Here is a 13,139-nt window from a genome sequence, read left to right as displayed (position 1 = left end):
TGCGCTCCCAGTCCTGCTCCTTCAGGGTCTGCACCTGGGCACGAGAGGACCACGTCTCGTCAGCAACATTCAGGGCAGCTCAAGTCTCAGCAACTGAACCCAATTTTACATGGAAGCCCTGACTGTGGATAAATGGGCCATGCTCATGAGACACTGCCATCTCTTAAGCGAACAGGACTCAAGAAACAGGCAGGGGGAGAATCCAGTTCCTAGATGGCCTGGTGACACCCAGGTCTCAGCGTGGACGGCAGGCAATCCTATGAGGTTATTCACAGGGTGGGCTGATGGAGTCAGAGACAGAAACCGAAAATTACAAAAATACATCCATGCCTCCATCAGCCAGGCTGGAAGAAAATAAGAAAAAAGAACCCTTCAGCTCGGCAGCCGCTGGGTCCCTATCAGCGGTCATCACTGGTACCAGTTCACCAGAGTGTGCCGTCCTCGCAGGCTCCCAGTCCTCCGTTTCCCAGGCTGGTCTGAACACCCACAGAGAGGCGCAAGCAGGGGCAGCCAGGAGACGGGAGGGCCAGCCCCTCCGCGGCTCTCCTCTCGGGACACAGGCCCTCGGGCTGTTCTGGGGGATGGCTCCTCGCACCGCAAGGCTGGCTCTGTCATCAGAGACACATGGGATTGTGCCTGCGGTGCCCCGTGCCACCCTCCCGCTCTCACACCTCACACCCTTGTCTCTGCAAACGTCCCCCCTGCCACACTGTCACCCAGGTCCTGCCTTCTTTCCCAGACATGACCTCAAAGGAACTGAGGGGCAGCCTCGAGGTGCTGGCTTGCTGGCTCCCTGTCCCCTGTGGCCAGTGCCCTCGCCTCCTGTCTTCGTCACGACCCCGCCCCAGGGCTGGGCTACCCCATTCGCTGGCTCCAGGACCACCTGCCATCATTCCTGCTCTGCTCCAGCGAACCAGCTGCCTATGGGTTCACCCCCATCAGCCCGGTCGGCATGTCCTCTCCCTTCTCTCGCCTTCCAATCGCACAAGGGGAACCAGCAGATTCCTCCTCCAGGGCTCCCTGCAGCGCCCACTGCGGGTCTCTGAAAGCTCCTTGGGAGTGGCCTCTACGGTCCCCCTCCCCGCCCGGTCTCCACTTCTCTGCCAGCAGGCGGTGAGCCCCGCCCTGCAGGGCAACTCCCCGGGGGCTCGAGGAACCCATGTTACCAAGCCCCCTCCCTTCCTTGCCCTCCCCCACGACACCCACCCCCCCCCCCAGCATGTCTCTCCCTGGGCTCCAGGCCCTGCCCTCCCTGTGGTTATTCCTCAGTCCCTTGCGCCCCTTCTCAACCTTGGAATGCAGGATGCCCCACAGCTCTACCCTTGCACCCCATCTCTCTCCACCGGCACCTGCCTGGTGACTTTACCATGCTCGTGCCTTTAAATGCCATCTGTATGCCCATGACCCCAAGTCCACCCTGAGCTGAATGAGTCCTCTCCCGGATGCAGGCCGGAACACTCAGCTGTTCTCCTGACACGTCCCCGGGACACCCCATGGGCTCGTCCACCTCAACAGGGCTGAGGCCCGGCTCTTAGCTCCCCGCCCCGGCAGCCCTCCTCACCTCAGGAAAACAGGCTCTGGCCTCGAGCTGCTCAGGCCTGAGCCCAGGCTCCTCCCTGATGCGGCCCGCTCTCTCCCTTGTCCCCGCTGGTTGACATGACCCTTTTTCTATCTCCGAGTGGCTACTTCTCTTCCTGCCTCCGGGTCTCTGGTTCAAGGTCACCCTCCTGGTGTCACCTCACTGGCCACCCTGTTTACACACGATCGTCCCCTCCTGCTTGGACAACTCAGGCACTCGGGTCTCCTTTCCCTGCTCATTACTGTTCAACAGGCTGCGCGGGTTTAAAAAGGGGTCCACAAATTCTTCCATCCTCCTCCCTTCAAGAGGCAGAAGGGGCAACTCCTGCTCAGCCCCTGAGCGAGGCAGGACTTAGCAGCTCACTCTCGCAAACAAGTGAAGGTGTGCGGCCTCCAGACCAGGGCGTGAAGGGCCCCGGGCTAAACCCCGCACTCTTGCTCTCAGAGGGTGTTCCGAGGAAAGCCAGGCCATGGGAAAGCCACACGGCAGGGACCTCGGCCTGTCCCCAGCAGCCAGGTGAGTCTGAAAGCCTGCCATCCAGCCCTGGGGTGCCTTCCCACGTCTGTGCCCTCAGGAGGCCCTGAACCAGGCCCGCTTGCTACAATGCACAGGCACTGAGGACTGTGAGCTGCTCCCTGGGAAGTCACTAAGCTCTGCAATGATTCGTTACGTAGCAGTGGATCAAGAACACACACGGTTTTTAATTCACTGCTGGAGTCCTACTTCTGACCATGTCTGGCCCAAACTAACTGCTCACTGAATGTGGAAGCTCAAAACAGAGACATGTATGAACAAATACATGGCATGAATGAGGTGAAAACATAAAGGCACTTAAACTTCCAATGAGAATTCCTCTCACTATAAGCTGATGGATATGTGTATCCATTTACTCGTAGGACGATTTCAAAACTGTGCTCATTAGTACCATGCTGGGCCTCACAATAGGCCACAAATTATTAAAATTGGTTAAGGAAAAAAAGCATGCCTTTAAAGTAAACTCTTAGCCAGAAAAAGGAAAATGGGAAGACGTAAAGCGACCTATCAGCGCTTTGTTCCAAACCCACCTCAGGACCACAGTGTGAGGGGGCAGGTGCCTCACAAGGTGCCCACCAGGGATGGGAAGGGGGCGGCGGGGTCCTTGCCTCGGATGGCTCATTGTGCAACGCTGCCAGCCGGCCTTTCTGGGGGCACCACAGCACCGCCCCGTTGCCCAAGGAGTCTGCCGGCCGGTCCGCCACAGGGAACCTGAGGTCCGGGGCGCTGCCCAAGTGGGGTCGGCTGAAACACACGGCAAAGAGCAGCACTGTTAGAAGAAAAGAGAGCTCACTCTGTCAGACGGGCCAAAGCCTGTCCATTTGGAAGATCGGCAATTTCACAGCAAAAGGGCCCCCGGGAGGGCACTGCCCTCCTGGCTCCAATAGCAACAGGCCGCCCGCTGCTCCGCAGACACTCAGGGCTCATCCCCAGCAGCTGGAAAACTCCTGTATGTGGGGAAGGCAGTGCTGACGCGAGGGTGTGGAGCTGACTAGGACAGGATCGGCTGTCTGGGGTTGGGGCGTCCAGGGTCCCCCTGGAGCCCGCTCTCAGGTCCCAGGGCAGGGCCTGCACCTGCTCTGCTTTCCCCTTGGCACCCCACCTCCCCTTCGGCCCACGCCTGCTCTGACCTCCCTCTCCCACGGGAAGTCCGTGGATCACAATCACCGGTCTGCCTGGAACACTGTCTGCACGGCTCTCAGTGTTTTTAAAGGCGCCTCAGACAACCCGCAGCAGAAAAGCCTCAGACCCACAGCTCGGAGCTGAGCACCATTGGTGTCTCCCATTAAAGCAGAGGTGAGCGTGTCACCGGACTCTGGGCTGAACAAGGCCCAGCACAGATGCTCAGGCCCTGAGCACTAAGGCCTGGGCCTGCAGGTGCCAGGAGCTCACTCAGCAGGGGCCTGCTGGGAGGCAGGGCGGCCCCGCCTTGACTGTGAGCCGCCTGCACTGCAGGACCGCCCGGGCTCTGCTCAGTCTTGTCTCTGGGAAGAGGGGGGTGCCTTCACGTGCAGGAGTCCCTAAACCCAGGAGACAGGGCCTTCCTCCGAGGACAGGACACCCCATACGCTGCAGAGTGGCCAGGGCCGACCACCAGCTCAGCCTGCTCGGGGTCACACGCTGCTCTGCTCGACGGTTTTGCAAGGAACACTGTGCTGCACAGGAGATGGAAGTCTGGAATCTCCCGGAGCCACACCTGTCTTCCCTCCCGTCTCCCCTCCCTCCTGACAGAACTGTTCCCTTCTCTGCTCCACTTCCACCCAAGGGCCTGGGGCTAGAGCACACTTGGGAACTGGGTGGGGGGTACGACACAGTCCCGCTGTGGACTGCGGGCCCTCGAGGGTCCTCTGAGGGCCACAGAGGCCTCCGGGTTGGGTCGCCCCCCAACCATCGCCTCCCAGTCCCCTCGCGGGGTGCAGCCTTCATCTCTCTCCCCCTCCTCACCCGAAGCTCTTTCCTCAGGGAGAAGGTCTCAGAGACAAGGTGACCAATTCCTCTGGGAGGTCCCACCAAATACGCCGTGCCTGCCCTGCCTGGGAGCCAGTTTTCAGTCCCCACTCCCTCCCTCCTGAGGCAGCACAGTGCCCCCCACCCAGCCCACACTGCCCACAAGCCCCACTCCGAGGCCCCACCTGTGCTGCTAAGTCACTGCTGTGACCCCTCCAGAGCTGCCTCCTGGAGGCACCCCTCCCTCGCACCAGCCGCTGTGGCCCACTGTCTTCAGAGCACAGCGGCTCCTCCTGCCCCGCGGCTGCTTCCTCTTCTCGTCTCTCACTCTCACTGACACACACGGGACTGGTGACCAGGACCCAGGCTTCTCCATCTGAAGCCCCCAATTGTGTCAGGCCTCGGGTCCTGGCACCAGGTCCCTCCTCGTTACCCAAAAACCCCCAAGAGGAGGAGGCCGTGTCCACCTCCTCTTCCTCCACTGTCTACGCAGTCCTCCTCACACTCACCTCGTCCACCCCGGGAGCAGGGGTTCCCCACCTCTGACAGCCCCAGCCCCTCACCCTGGAGGAGCTCTGCCACCAAGTCCGGCCACGTCCCCTCCTGTTCTACAGGGCACGTGCTCTCCTTGAACTCCACCCGCCGTGGTTTCAGACACAGGACCAGTTTCTGGCTCTGCCTTTGTCTCAAATGACATCTCCTTTTCTCTAGAAGAAGGCTGGGTGGGGGCTCTGGACTGCGAGGATCCCCTAAGCACACAAACACAGAAATATGCGTATGGGCTCCAAACTGTCTCCTAAGTCAGGCTGCAAGCAGTAGTCGATTTCCTACAGATGAATGAATGTCACCAGTAAGCACTTAATCACCTTTGCTAGAGTTTCTCTCTCACTTGTGACCGTTTTCCGTGAAGAAGCCAAAGAAACATTTAAATACTCAATAAGAATTACCGCCCCTCTAACAACGAGGAAGAAAAAAGCAGGATGCTCAGTAATCTGCTCGCCTCATTCACAAGCCAGGTGATTCCTCCCACCGCAGTCAAAAGACTACAGGTCATTAACCTTCTGCGACTCTTCAGAAACATCGGTGTCACAGTCTGTCAGGCCCCTCAAATGAATACGCCCAAATATCAACTGGTCGGCCCCCTACTTCCAAACCTCTGCCTGTGGTTTTGAGTGTTGTCAATCCTGTGACTACCACTCCGTGGTACCAAGTTTGACCCTAAGGAACGATGCTTGTCTCTTCCCTCTCGCTGGCCACGAAGCTACAGGCTCCTTGAGGTGCGACCATGAGCAACACCCAGTCATACTGTCCACACACCAGACAGGCCCTTGTCACACTCGACAGCGCTGAGGGGAGCTGCCCGGGGGAGCAGCCTACCTGTGGTGGAAGGGAGTCCCTCGCAGTCTCGTCTGGTCCACTTCGGCTCTCAGGGGTTCCAGGTTTAGAATCAGCTGGTCCTACGAAACAGCCAATGACACAGCCTGCACCGCTTGCTTTCTGGATGTCAAGTGACTTGCACCAAAATGTGCAGAACAGGTTACGTGAGTAGGTATCAACTCCCAACATTTTAATTCTGAGAAAATGTTCTCTAAGAGTCCCTAGCAAATAGAAACACTCAGAACAATATTAACCCTTATAAACCATAATGAGGAGGAAGTTCCATCTCAGGTGTAGAAAAGGTTTCTCTGGAGGAAACATGGCAAGCCATTAACAACGATGAAGTCTGTAGAGAGAAGCTGGACTTCAGGCGGGGGGTTCGGGTCAGGGGGACACGACTCACTCTATTGCCCTCCCTCCTCTCACTGCTTTCAATTGTCTCCATGGAGCTCACCTGCATTCCTCACATTCATTCCTCTACAGTCCACTTCACTTGCTCATGGGGTAAAACAAGTCAAACGGGCCAAGTCTGTGAGTCACTCAACTCAACCTGGAAGCTCTGTGCTGTCGGCCATGGCAGTCACTCGCCTCGTGCAGCCCCTGAGCACGTGAGACAGGCTGCTGCAAAGCCCGATGTGGAAATCACACAGAGGATTTCAACACTCGTGGTGAAAGAAGGACGTCGAGTAGCCCGTTGGTTTTTAGGAAATTTTAGATTGTGTAGGTGGCTCGTATTATCTTTCTGACGCACAGCACAGCCCACGTGAATGGCTCACGCTTTGTCTCAGCTCTTGGGTGAATCCAGAAAGGACTACTCAGAATTCTGAACCACACACAACAGCCACACACTCTAAATCCATCTATAATGCAAACACATTCAGTGTTCAAAACCAGAAGTGCTATACGTGTTACAGCAGTGGATTCGCCATAAGGAGAACGTAACTCGACTTCTGCTAAGCATCTGCTCAAACTCATGTCCACTGAGTTGGTGATGCCGTCCAACCGTCTCATCCTCTGTCATCCACTCTCTTCCTGACTTCAATCTTTCCCAGCATCAGGGTCTTTTCCAATATGAAAATTCATATTAAAAAACTGGAAATAATTACCTCAAACAATTTTTAAATGCAATAACAAAGTTGCCAAGTCTGTGTTTTATAAAATGAGCATCAATTTCAAGGTTTATAAAGCTGTTTCAGAACCTACTGTATTAAAAAAAAATGGAGAGAAGACAAAAGAATGATCTATTTGAGATTGGCTCTGTATGAGAAATTGCTGAGATGAACTGACGGGACGGGTCATGGGTATTTATTATACTACTCCATCCACTTTTGTGCATGTTTGCAATTTTCCATTGTAATACATTTTAAAAGTTTATTTTCTGTTAAAGCAGAGTCTTCTCCAACAACACAATTCGAAAGCATCAATTCTTCAGTGCTCAGCCTTCTTTATGGTCCAACTCTCACACCCATACGTTACTACCGGAAAAACCATAGTTTTGAGTATATGGTTTGAGTATATGGTTTGTCGGCAAAGTGATGTCCCTACTTTTCAATATGCTGTCTATGTTTGTCATAGCTTTCCAAGGAGCAAGCATTTTTTAATCTCATGGCTGCAGTCACCGTCTGCAGTGATTTTTGAGCCCAAGGAAACAAAACCTGTCACAGCTTCCACAATAAGGCATCGGCCTTCAAAGATTTTTAAAGCAAAACAAAAGTTGACTTTGAATTGGCTTAGTCTAGTCATAAACAGCATCCCGATCTCAACAGCCTCTGAGCAGCAGTTATGAAAGTAAGAAGTGCACCCCTGATCGGGAGATATTGAGCTCTCCGCCAAAGCGGGGAGGGCGCCTCACCGCGGGTCGCATGATGGGAGTCAGAACCACTGCCCCCTGGAAGCCCGCCTGTGAGGCTCTGCAGTCCAAGTCCAAGAACACAGGTATGGTGGGGACAGTACTGACACGTGAGGCTGGACCCGGCATCCCCACTCCATTTCCTGGATGGTCTGTATTGCCGTGTGGCCAACCTTTCCGGGAAACCTCTCTCAGGACTCGGTGACGCGAGCCTCCACCATCACCCTTTCCTGTCGTGATGCGCCTTCTGTCGCAGCACAACTGCGCTTCTCCTGTCTAGAGGCAGCCATCCTACACACACACCGTGTCTGGACCAGCGGTTTGGCATGTGGGACTCCAGCGCCACGTCCGAGGCAAGCAGGCTCCACACCTGGGCGCCATGCCTTCAGTTTCATGGGCCCCGGGCTGGCACCCCAGGTTTGTCTGAGGGGCAGTCGTGAGGTCCACCTGTATCCCAAGCAGCTCCCCGGACTGGCTGCTCAGAGCAACAAGCAGCCTCTTTGAATGTGGGGAGGCCCTGGCTCCTGCTCACTGCCTATGGGCGACCACCTCTGGCCCTGCTCCCGAGGAGGTGGGTGCCCGGATCAGCAGATGGGGCCACACAGGCACACACTTGATGCCAGAGACGGGAGTGGTGGAGAAAGGCAGTGCTGGCCCCCGCCCAAGCCACGTCTCCTGCCCAGATGCCGCCTCCCCGTCAGCACAGGCACCCGCTGCAGCTCCTTGTTCTTTTCCTCCAGTTGGGCCTCCATCTGGCGCAGCCTATCCTCCATGCTGCTGTGTCTCTCTCTCCTGCCTGTCGGCCAAGAACAGCGTCAGCTCCGCTCACAACAACCCTGTCCTGACGGCACGCGGGCTGTGATCGCAGGGGCGGCAAGCGGGCCATGCTCTGTGCGAACCACGGGCCCTGGGTTCGCGGGGGGCACGCCCGTATGCCTGCTCACACAGCCTGCGCGGCTTCGTGTGTGACACATGGCTCACGGAGGGGGCTGGTGACCAGCTCATGAGAGGACACGTGCTCCCCGTGCCCCGGGCCCCACACCCACGGCCGCTGCGCTCCCTCCTCGGACTGCCTGTGGCGAGCCCGCGCTGGCAGCAGACAGCGGCAAACGCGAGGCACACGTTCTACCTTCCTAAGCCGGGAAGGAAGTTCGAACCGTTTAGCCTCCTGAGTGGTAGAGCTTCCGGAAGACAAAAGGTCGGACTACAAGGCCGACTGGGGATGGACAGCAGAGATGCCAGGGGAGAGGAGAAACCAAGCCTGGAGAGGAAGATCACAGCAGAAGGGTGCCCCCTGGCGGCTGTTAGTGACCCTGCTCTGGGAGGGTCGGCGAGCACGGGACACCGGCTGCCTCCCGCGACGTGATGGCCCCTCGGGCGCTCACTGAGCTCCTGGCAAGGCTTCCGACAGCCGCGTCAGCACAGACCCGGCCCGACTCTCTATGTTCAGCCAGTGCCCACCAGCAGCGCAGGGCAACACCTTTCCCGCCACAAGGACAGGGTGGCTGGCTGGCTGCCAATGGGGTCGATGCCCCCAGCAGCGCCACATCCCACGGACATGGCCTCTCACCCGCGGGCTCCTGGGGACGGCGAGTGGGGAGTGGGGCCTCGGGTCTGCACGTGCCCTGCTGGGACTTCTTTAACAAGTGTATGGATAATGACTTAAAACTGTGTTCATTACAGAGCTATTTTGGCCGTCTCTTAAACGAGAATGGGATTTTTCTAGGTCTCTATCCTGCTAGGCTTTGAGTGGCTGACTGAACTCTGAGCAGCAGTGACTCGGAGCTGAAGCGTCCTAGGGACACACACAACTCGGGACAAAACCGGAGGGAAATTAACGTAGGGATGACGCAGAAGTGGGGCCTGCCTGACACTCAGGGAGCGCTCCCATCTCAGACGGGCAGCACGACCCCCGCGTCTGCGCTCCTGTGTGGACTGAGCAGCACGGGCAGGGGCGCGGTGGGAGAGCAGGGGAACAGGCCCTCCCTGCGCCCGCCCCCCAGGGACCCAGAGCAGCACCTTGGAGAGCGAGGCCACCCTCTGCGCCTGCTCCGCCTCCACCTCGGGCAGCGTCTCTGCCCTCCGCAGTCTCGGCTGCAGCTTCTCTACCAGCTCCAGGCGCTCCTGCAACTGGCGGTTCTTATCCTCTGTCTACAAAGGGAGAGCAGAGGATCAAAACAGGCCGAGAGGTGTAGCCACTGTCGCTTTAAGCAAGCTGAGACAAAACCTAAATGCACGTGTCTAGTGGATTCATTCTGTTTCGGAAGCTCCGTCAGGGTAAATTTTCTCTCAGTGTTCCTGGGCTTGGTCTCAGTGAGCAGAACACCTCCTGCCAGAGTATTTGCTTTTCCTAAACGTTCCCCAAGGACGTCTTAAAAAAAAACAAAACAAATTCTTATATATTAAAGAAGATCTGTAGAAGCTTATTCATTCTTATTGACAAGTTAAGGGAAGAAGGGTTCACTACGGACCCTTCTTAAAACATCACCAGAATCATCACTTAGAGGGAACCCTACCGACTGCAGATGGCTACGGGCGTGTAAGCCAAAATATGGCTTTCATCTCCTCTGAAATACAGACCTGATAAGAGCGTGCCTGGTGAAATGCCAGTCAACTAGTATTTGTAAATGCACGATTATTCTTTTAACACATCTTCTTACTCTGAAAAACTTTCAATGTAGAACAGACAGATTCTTTTTTAAAAAAGAAAAAAATTAAAGTACCTATAAGCTCAGGTTCCTGAGAGGTTAGCATTTGTTTCTAAGCAGCTTTCTTACTTTTTCTGTGTGCGTATTCCTCTATGTACGTACACAAACAATATGCTGTGCTTTAAAACCCTCAGAAAACAATAGCATATGGTACATAGTATTTTCTGATCTGCCTTTTACAGCCATTATTTTGTATATCGTAATGCTTTTAGTTAGCATTCCCCATCATACATTTCAATGGCTTTCTAGTATTTAATTTTTGTGGTGGGGACAATGATACACTTTGGCACACACCAGACTGACTCACTTTGTTTTGGAGAAGCCAGATTTGGTTTTCCTGGTTAAATCCTGATTATCTGAGACCACTCGGGAACAGGAGCGAGTAAGGCTCACCAAACCACAGGAAGTAGAAACCCTAATCAGACCGGAGCTCTAACCCTGCCTTTTGTCACAGTGACCCCAGTTCCCAACAGGCAGCCAGCTGCCGTGAAGTTCCCTGCTGCTCTCTACTCTTTCGGTAAAAACTCTAACAAGCCAACAGATTCACGTTCAAGTAAAACAAAAGAGTCAGGAATGGAATTCCACAAAATGGTTAAACCAAGTCCCAAATAATGCAAACCTGTAAGTTGCAGTCACCCACAATTTTTTAAAAATGTATTTCCTTCCAGTACAGCTGATTTACCATGATGTACATCCACACTTTTGAACACAGTATTTTAGGGTCATAAGAACTTTACACTGGGACTTGATTTCCAATGTGGGAGTCACATGAAAAGATCTTTACCTTCCTTCCTCAGGAATTCACTACTATAAAAGTCAGACACAGTTCAGAAAGGCCATTACCTGTCGATGCCTAGAATCCTTATTTGCAATTTCATTTTCAAGTTTATCATTGATGTCGTCCTAAGTTTCAAATCAAACATAAAGTTAACGTCCTCAAAATAAAAGTCCTAGACACGGCAGTTTTCTCGGACGTGAGCAAAAATGCGCCTATCCCAAAGGTCACATTTGCCACGATTGGCACCCATCTGTCTTAACGTTCTGTCCAGCCACTTGGTTGACCAAGCTTCTTTTCTACATAACAAACCCAAACAGCAAACGAAAAGTATACTAAACTACCCTGTTATTGCAAGAATTCCAGGAGGGAAGGTATCTGGCATGAAGTCAGGACCTCTGTCTGCTACACCATACAGGCGGGCTTGACCCAGAACAGGGAGGGACCTTCAACAGATCCAACGGGGAGCTCTGAGGCTCGTTTCCTCGAGTAAAAGTTGGAAAAGTCTCATGCAATTTCCTCAGAATTAAAGTAGCATATTAACGAGTGGAAACAGAAGTCAAATTGTACACAACTGGGAGCAGCCTTCTCAAGCCTAGTTCTTCAAAAGCAGACTTACACCACATGGATGAAACGCTCAAACCAGGACCAGAACTTGCTGCTGGTGCAACTCCTGTCCGCCACCTCAAAATCCACTTCAGGTCCCTCCCTGGTCACTAAGTAGCCAATGTGGGCAAAGTCCTAACTTTAAAAGTGTAAGGTCTTGAAAACGCTTTTTCTAGAGATCTATACGTATTAAACTCTGACACCTAATCTCCTGTTGTCAAAGAGTAGTGTGAATAGCTTATACAAACCTGTGCAAATATTTCTGTTTTGAGTTCTCACACAGAATTACTCACACCAAGCTACTGAACAAGTACACCTGCTGTACCACATGTTGGAGGGGTTCTCTCTGAGACGGTCTCACGGGGGAGGGGTGGGCAGGGTGGGTGCTGTCTGTCTGTGCACAGAGGAGAGGCGAGGCTCACAGGAAGAGGCCTGAGTCCCCAGCACTCTTCTGTTTTCACAGTGACCGCTAGGGAGTTTCTCATAAATCATGACACCCGCAGACACGACCGCCAGAGACATCACGATTCCACATGGTTACACAGCTCGGGCCTGAGGATCTGAGCGTGAGCAAACACCACTCGACTTGTCTGACCGCCGGTATCACTGTCACACATCCCTTCAAGGAGCGGAACCTCAGAAAACTAGAGAAGATGGCCAGGCAAGCTGCCTCAGCAGAGCCCACACAGCATGCTCCCATCTCTCCGAGAGAACAGGCTCCACAGGTGTCACCAGACTCGCCTGAGTGAATCAGAAGCAAATTTCAGCATCATCAGGAACACATTCGACAGGCAGTTGCGGGGGGGCGGGGATGAACCGGGAGACTCGGGTTGACATATATACAGCACTGATACTACACATAAAGTCAACGAGTGAGGACCTAGTGTACAGCACAGGGAAGTCTACTCAGTGCTCTGTGGTGAAGTAAATGGGCAGGAAATCTAAAAGAGAGACAGATACATAAATAGATAGATAGATGACTGATTCACTTTGCTGTACAGCAGAAATTGACATAGCAGTGTAAAGCAACTATACGCCAATAAATGAATGAATGGATGAATGAATTTTTAGAAAAGGAACACAGTGGGCCCCCTAGAACTTGTGGAAAGGAGGAGTCCACACCCAGGGTGCAGCACAGCGTCAGGGCTGCCCTCGTGTTGCTCCACTGCCAACGGACTGCCTGGACCAGGCCTCTTCTCCCCCAGAGACCTCGACGCAGAGGCAGGGAGGCAGCCAGTTGCGGTCTCTCCAGTGCTCTGCTCTTACTCACGCAGCCATCCCAAGGCTGAGATCCCCGGGAGAACAAGAAACCCACATTCCACCTCAGGACAACAGACACAGCTGCAGTCACTCACTTCGCGGACGTCCTGCTCAAGTTTTCTCTTCCTGTCCTTGGACTGGAGGAGGTCCTTCCTGGCCGTGTCCAGGTCCTCCTCCAGATGTTTCACGTGGGCAGAGAGGGCTGCCAGGCGCTCCTCCATCTGCCTCTGCTCCCGCAACTGCCTCTGTATGATTTCCTGGAGCTCTGTCTCCTTCGCCAAGCCGTCCGAGGGTCTCTAAGGGGGAAAGGAAGCCTTACACAGCCTGGTTTTGGGAGGGAGGGAACACAGTACTTCCGGGCAATCTGTGAGATCAAAACTGCCTTCTGCGCTCTGGGAGCTCACAGGACCCTCACGGCCGCTCAGACCTACATGGTGCATCGGTGAGAGGTCCCAACAGCCCCGCACAGACTGGATGGTAAGACGAGAACCAGACAGAGAGCGA

At 54.3% G+C, this 13,139-nt stretch overlaps 1 protein-coding gene across 1 annotated transcript; it reads right to left on the bottom strand.

Annotated features, from left to right (window-relative positions):
- Positions 1 to 8,263: 8,263 nt before the first annotated feature.
- On the bottom strand, positions 8,264 to 12,927 carry LOC129640894 (liprin-alpha-1-like). Its single transcript, XM_055565863.1, has 4 exons — positions 12,731 to 12,927; positions 9,304 to 9,437; positions 8,329 to 8,359; positions 8,264 to 8,275 (listed from the first exon to the last, which is right to left on the bottom strand). The coding sequence occupies exons 1-4, from the start codon at positions 12,854 to 12,856 to the stop codon at positions 8,264 to 8,266; spliced, it is 303 nt and encodes a 100-aa protein (XP_055421838.1). The 5' UTR covers positions 12,857 to 12,927.
- Between the last annotated feature and the right edge of the window lie 212 nt (positions 12,928 to 13,139).

This window comes from Bubalus kerabau, unplaced genomic scaffold (assembly GCF_029407905.1).
Source record: "Bubalus kerabau isolate K-KA32 ecotype Philippines breed swamp buffalo unplaced genomic scaffold, PCC_UOA_SB_1v2 scaffold_54, whole genome shotgun sequence".
In the NCBI taxonomy this organism is placed as follows: Eukaryota; Metazoa; Chordata; class Mammalia; order Artiodactyla; family Bovidae; genus Bubalus; species Bubalus kerabau.
This window is presented reverse-complemented; position numbering and strand designations above follow the sequence as displayed.

Bases quoted from the DNA above. Each gene is read 5' to 3' on its own strand.
- LOC129640894 (XM_055565863.1), bottom strand. From the start codon at position 12,856: ATGGAGGAGCGCCTGGCAGCCCTCTCTGCCCACGTGAAACATCTGGAG. The intron at 9,438-12,730 runs GTGAGTGACTGC...CTCCCTTTGTAG, and splicing joins TTGAGCAGGACGTCCGCGAA to ACAGAGGATAAGAACCGCCA. The intron at 8,360-9,303 runs GCTGCTCTGGGT...GGCTCGCCACAG, and splicing joins GTGGCCTCGCTCTCCAAGGT to GCAGTCCGAGGAGGGAGCGC.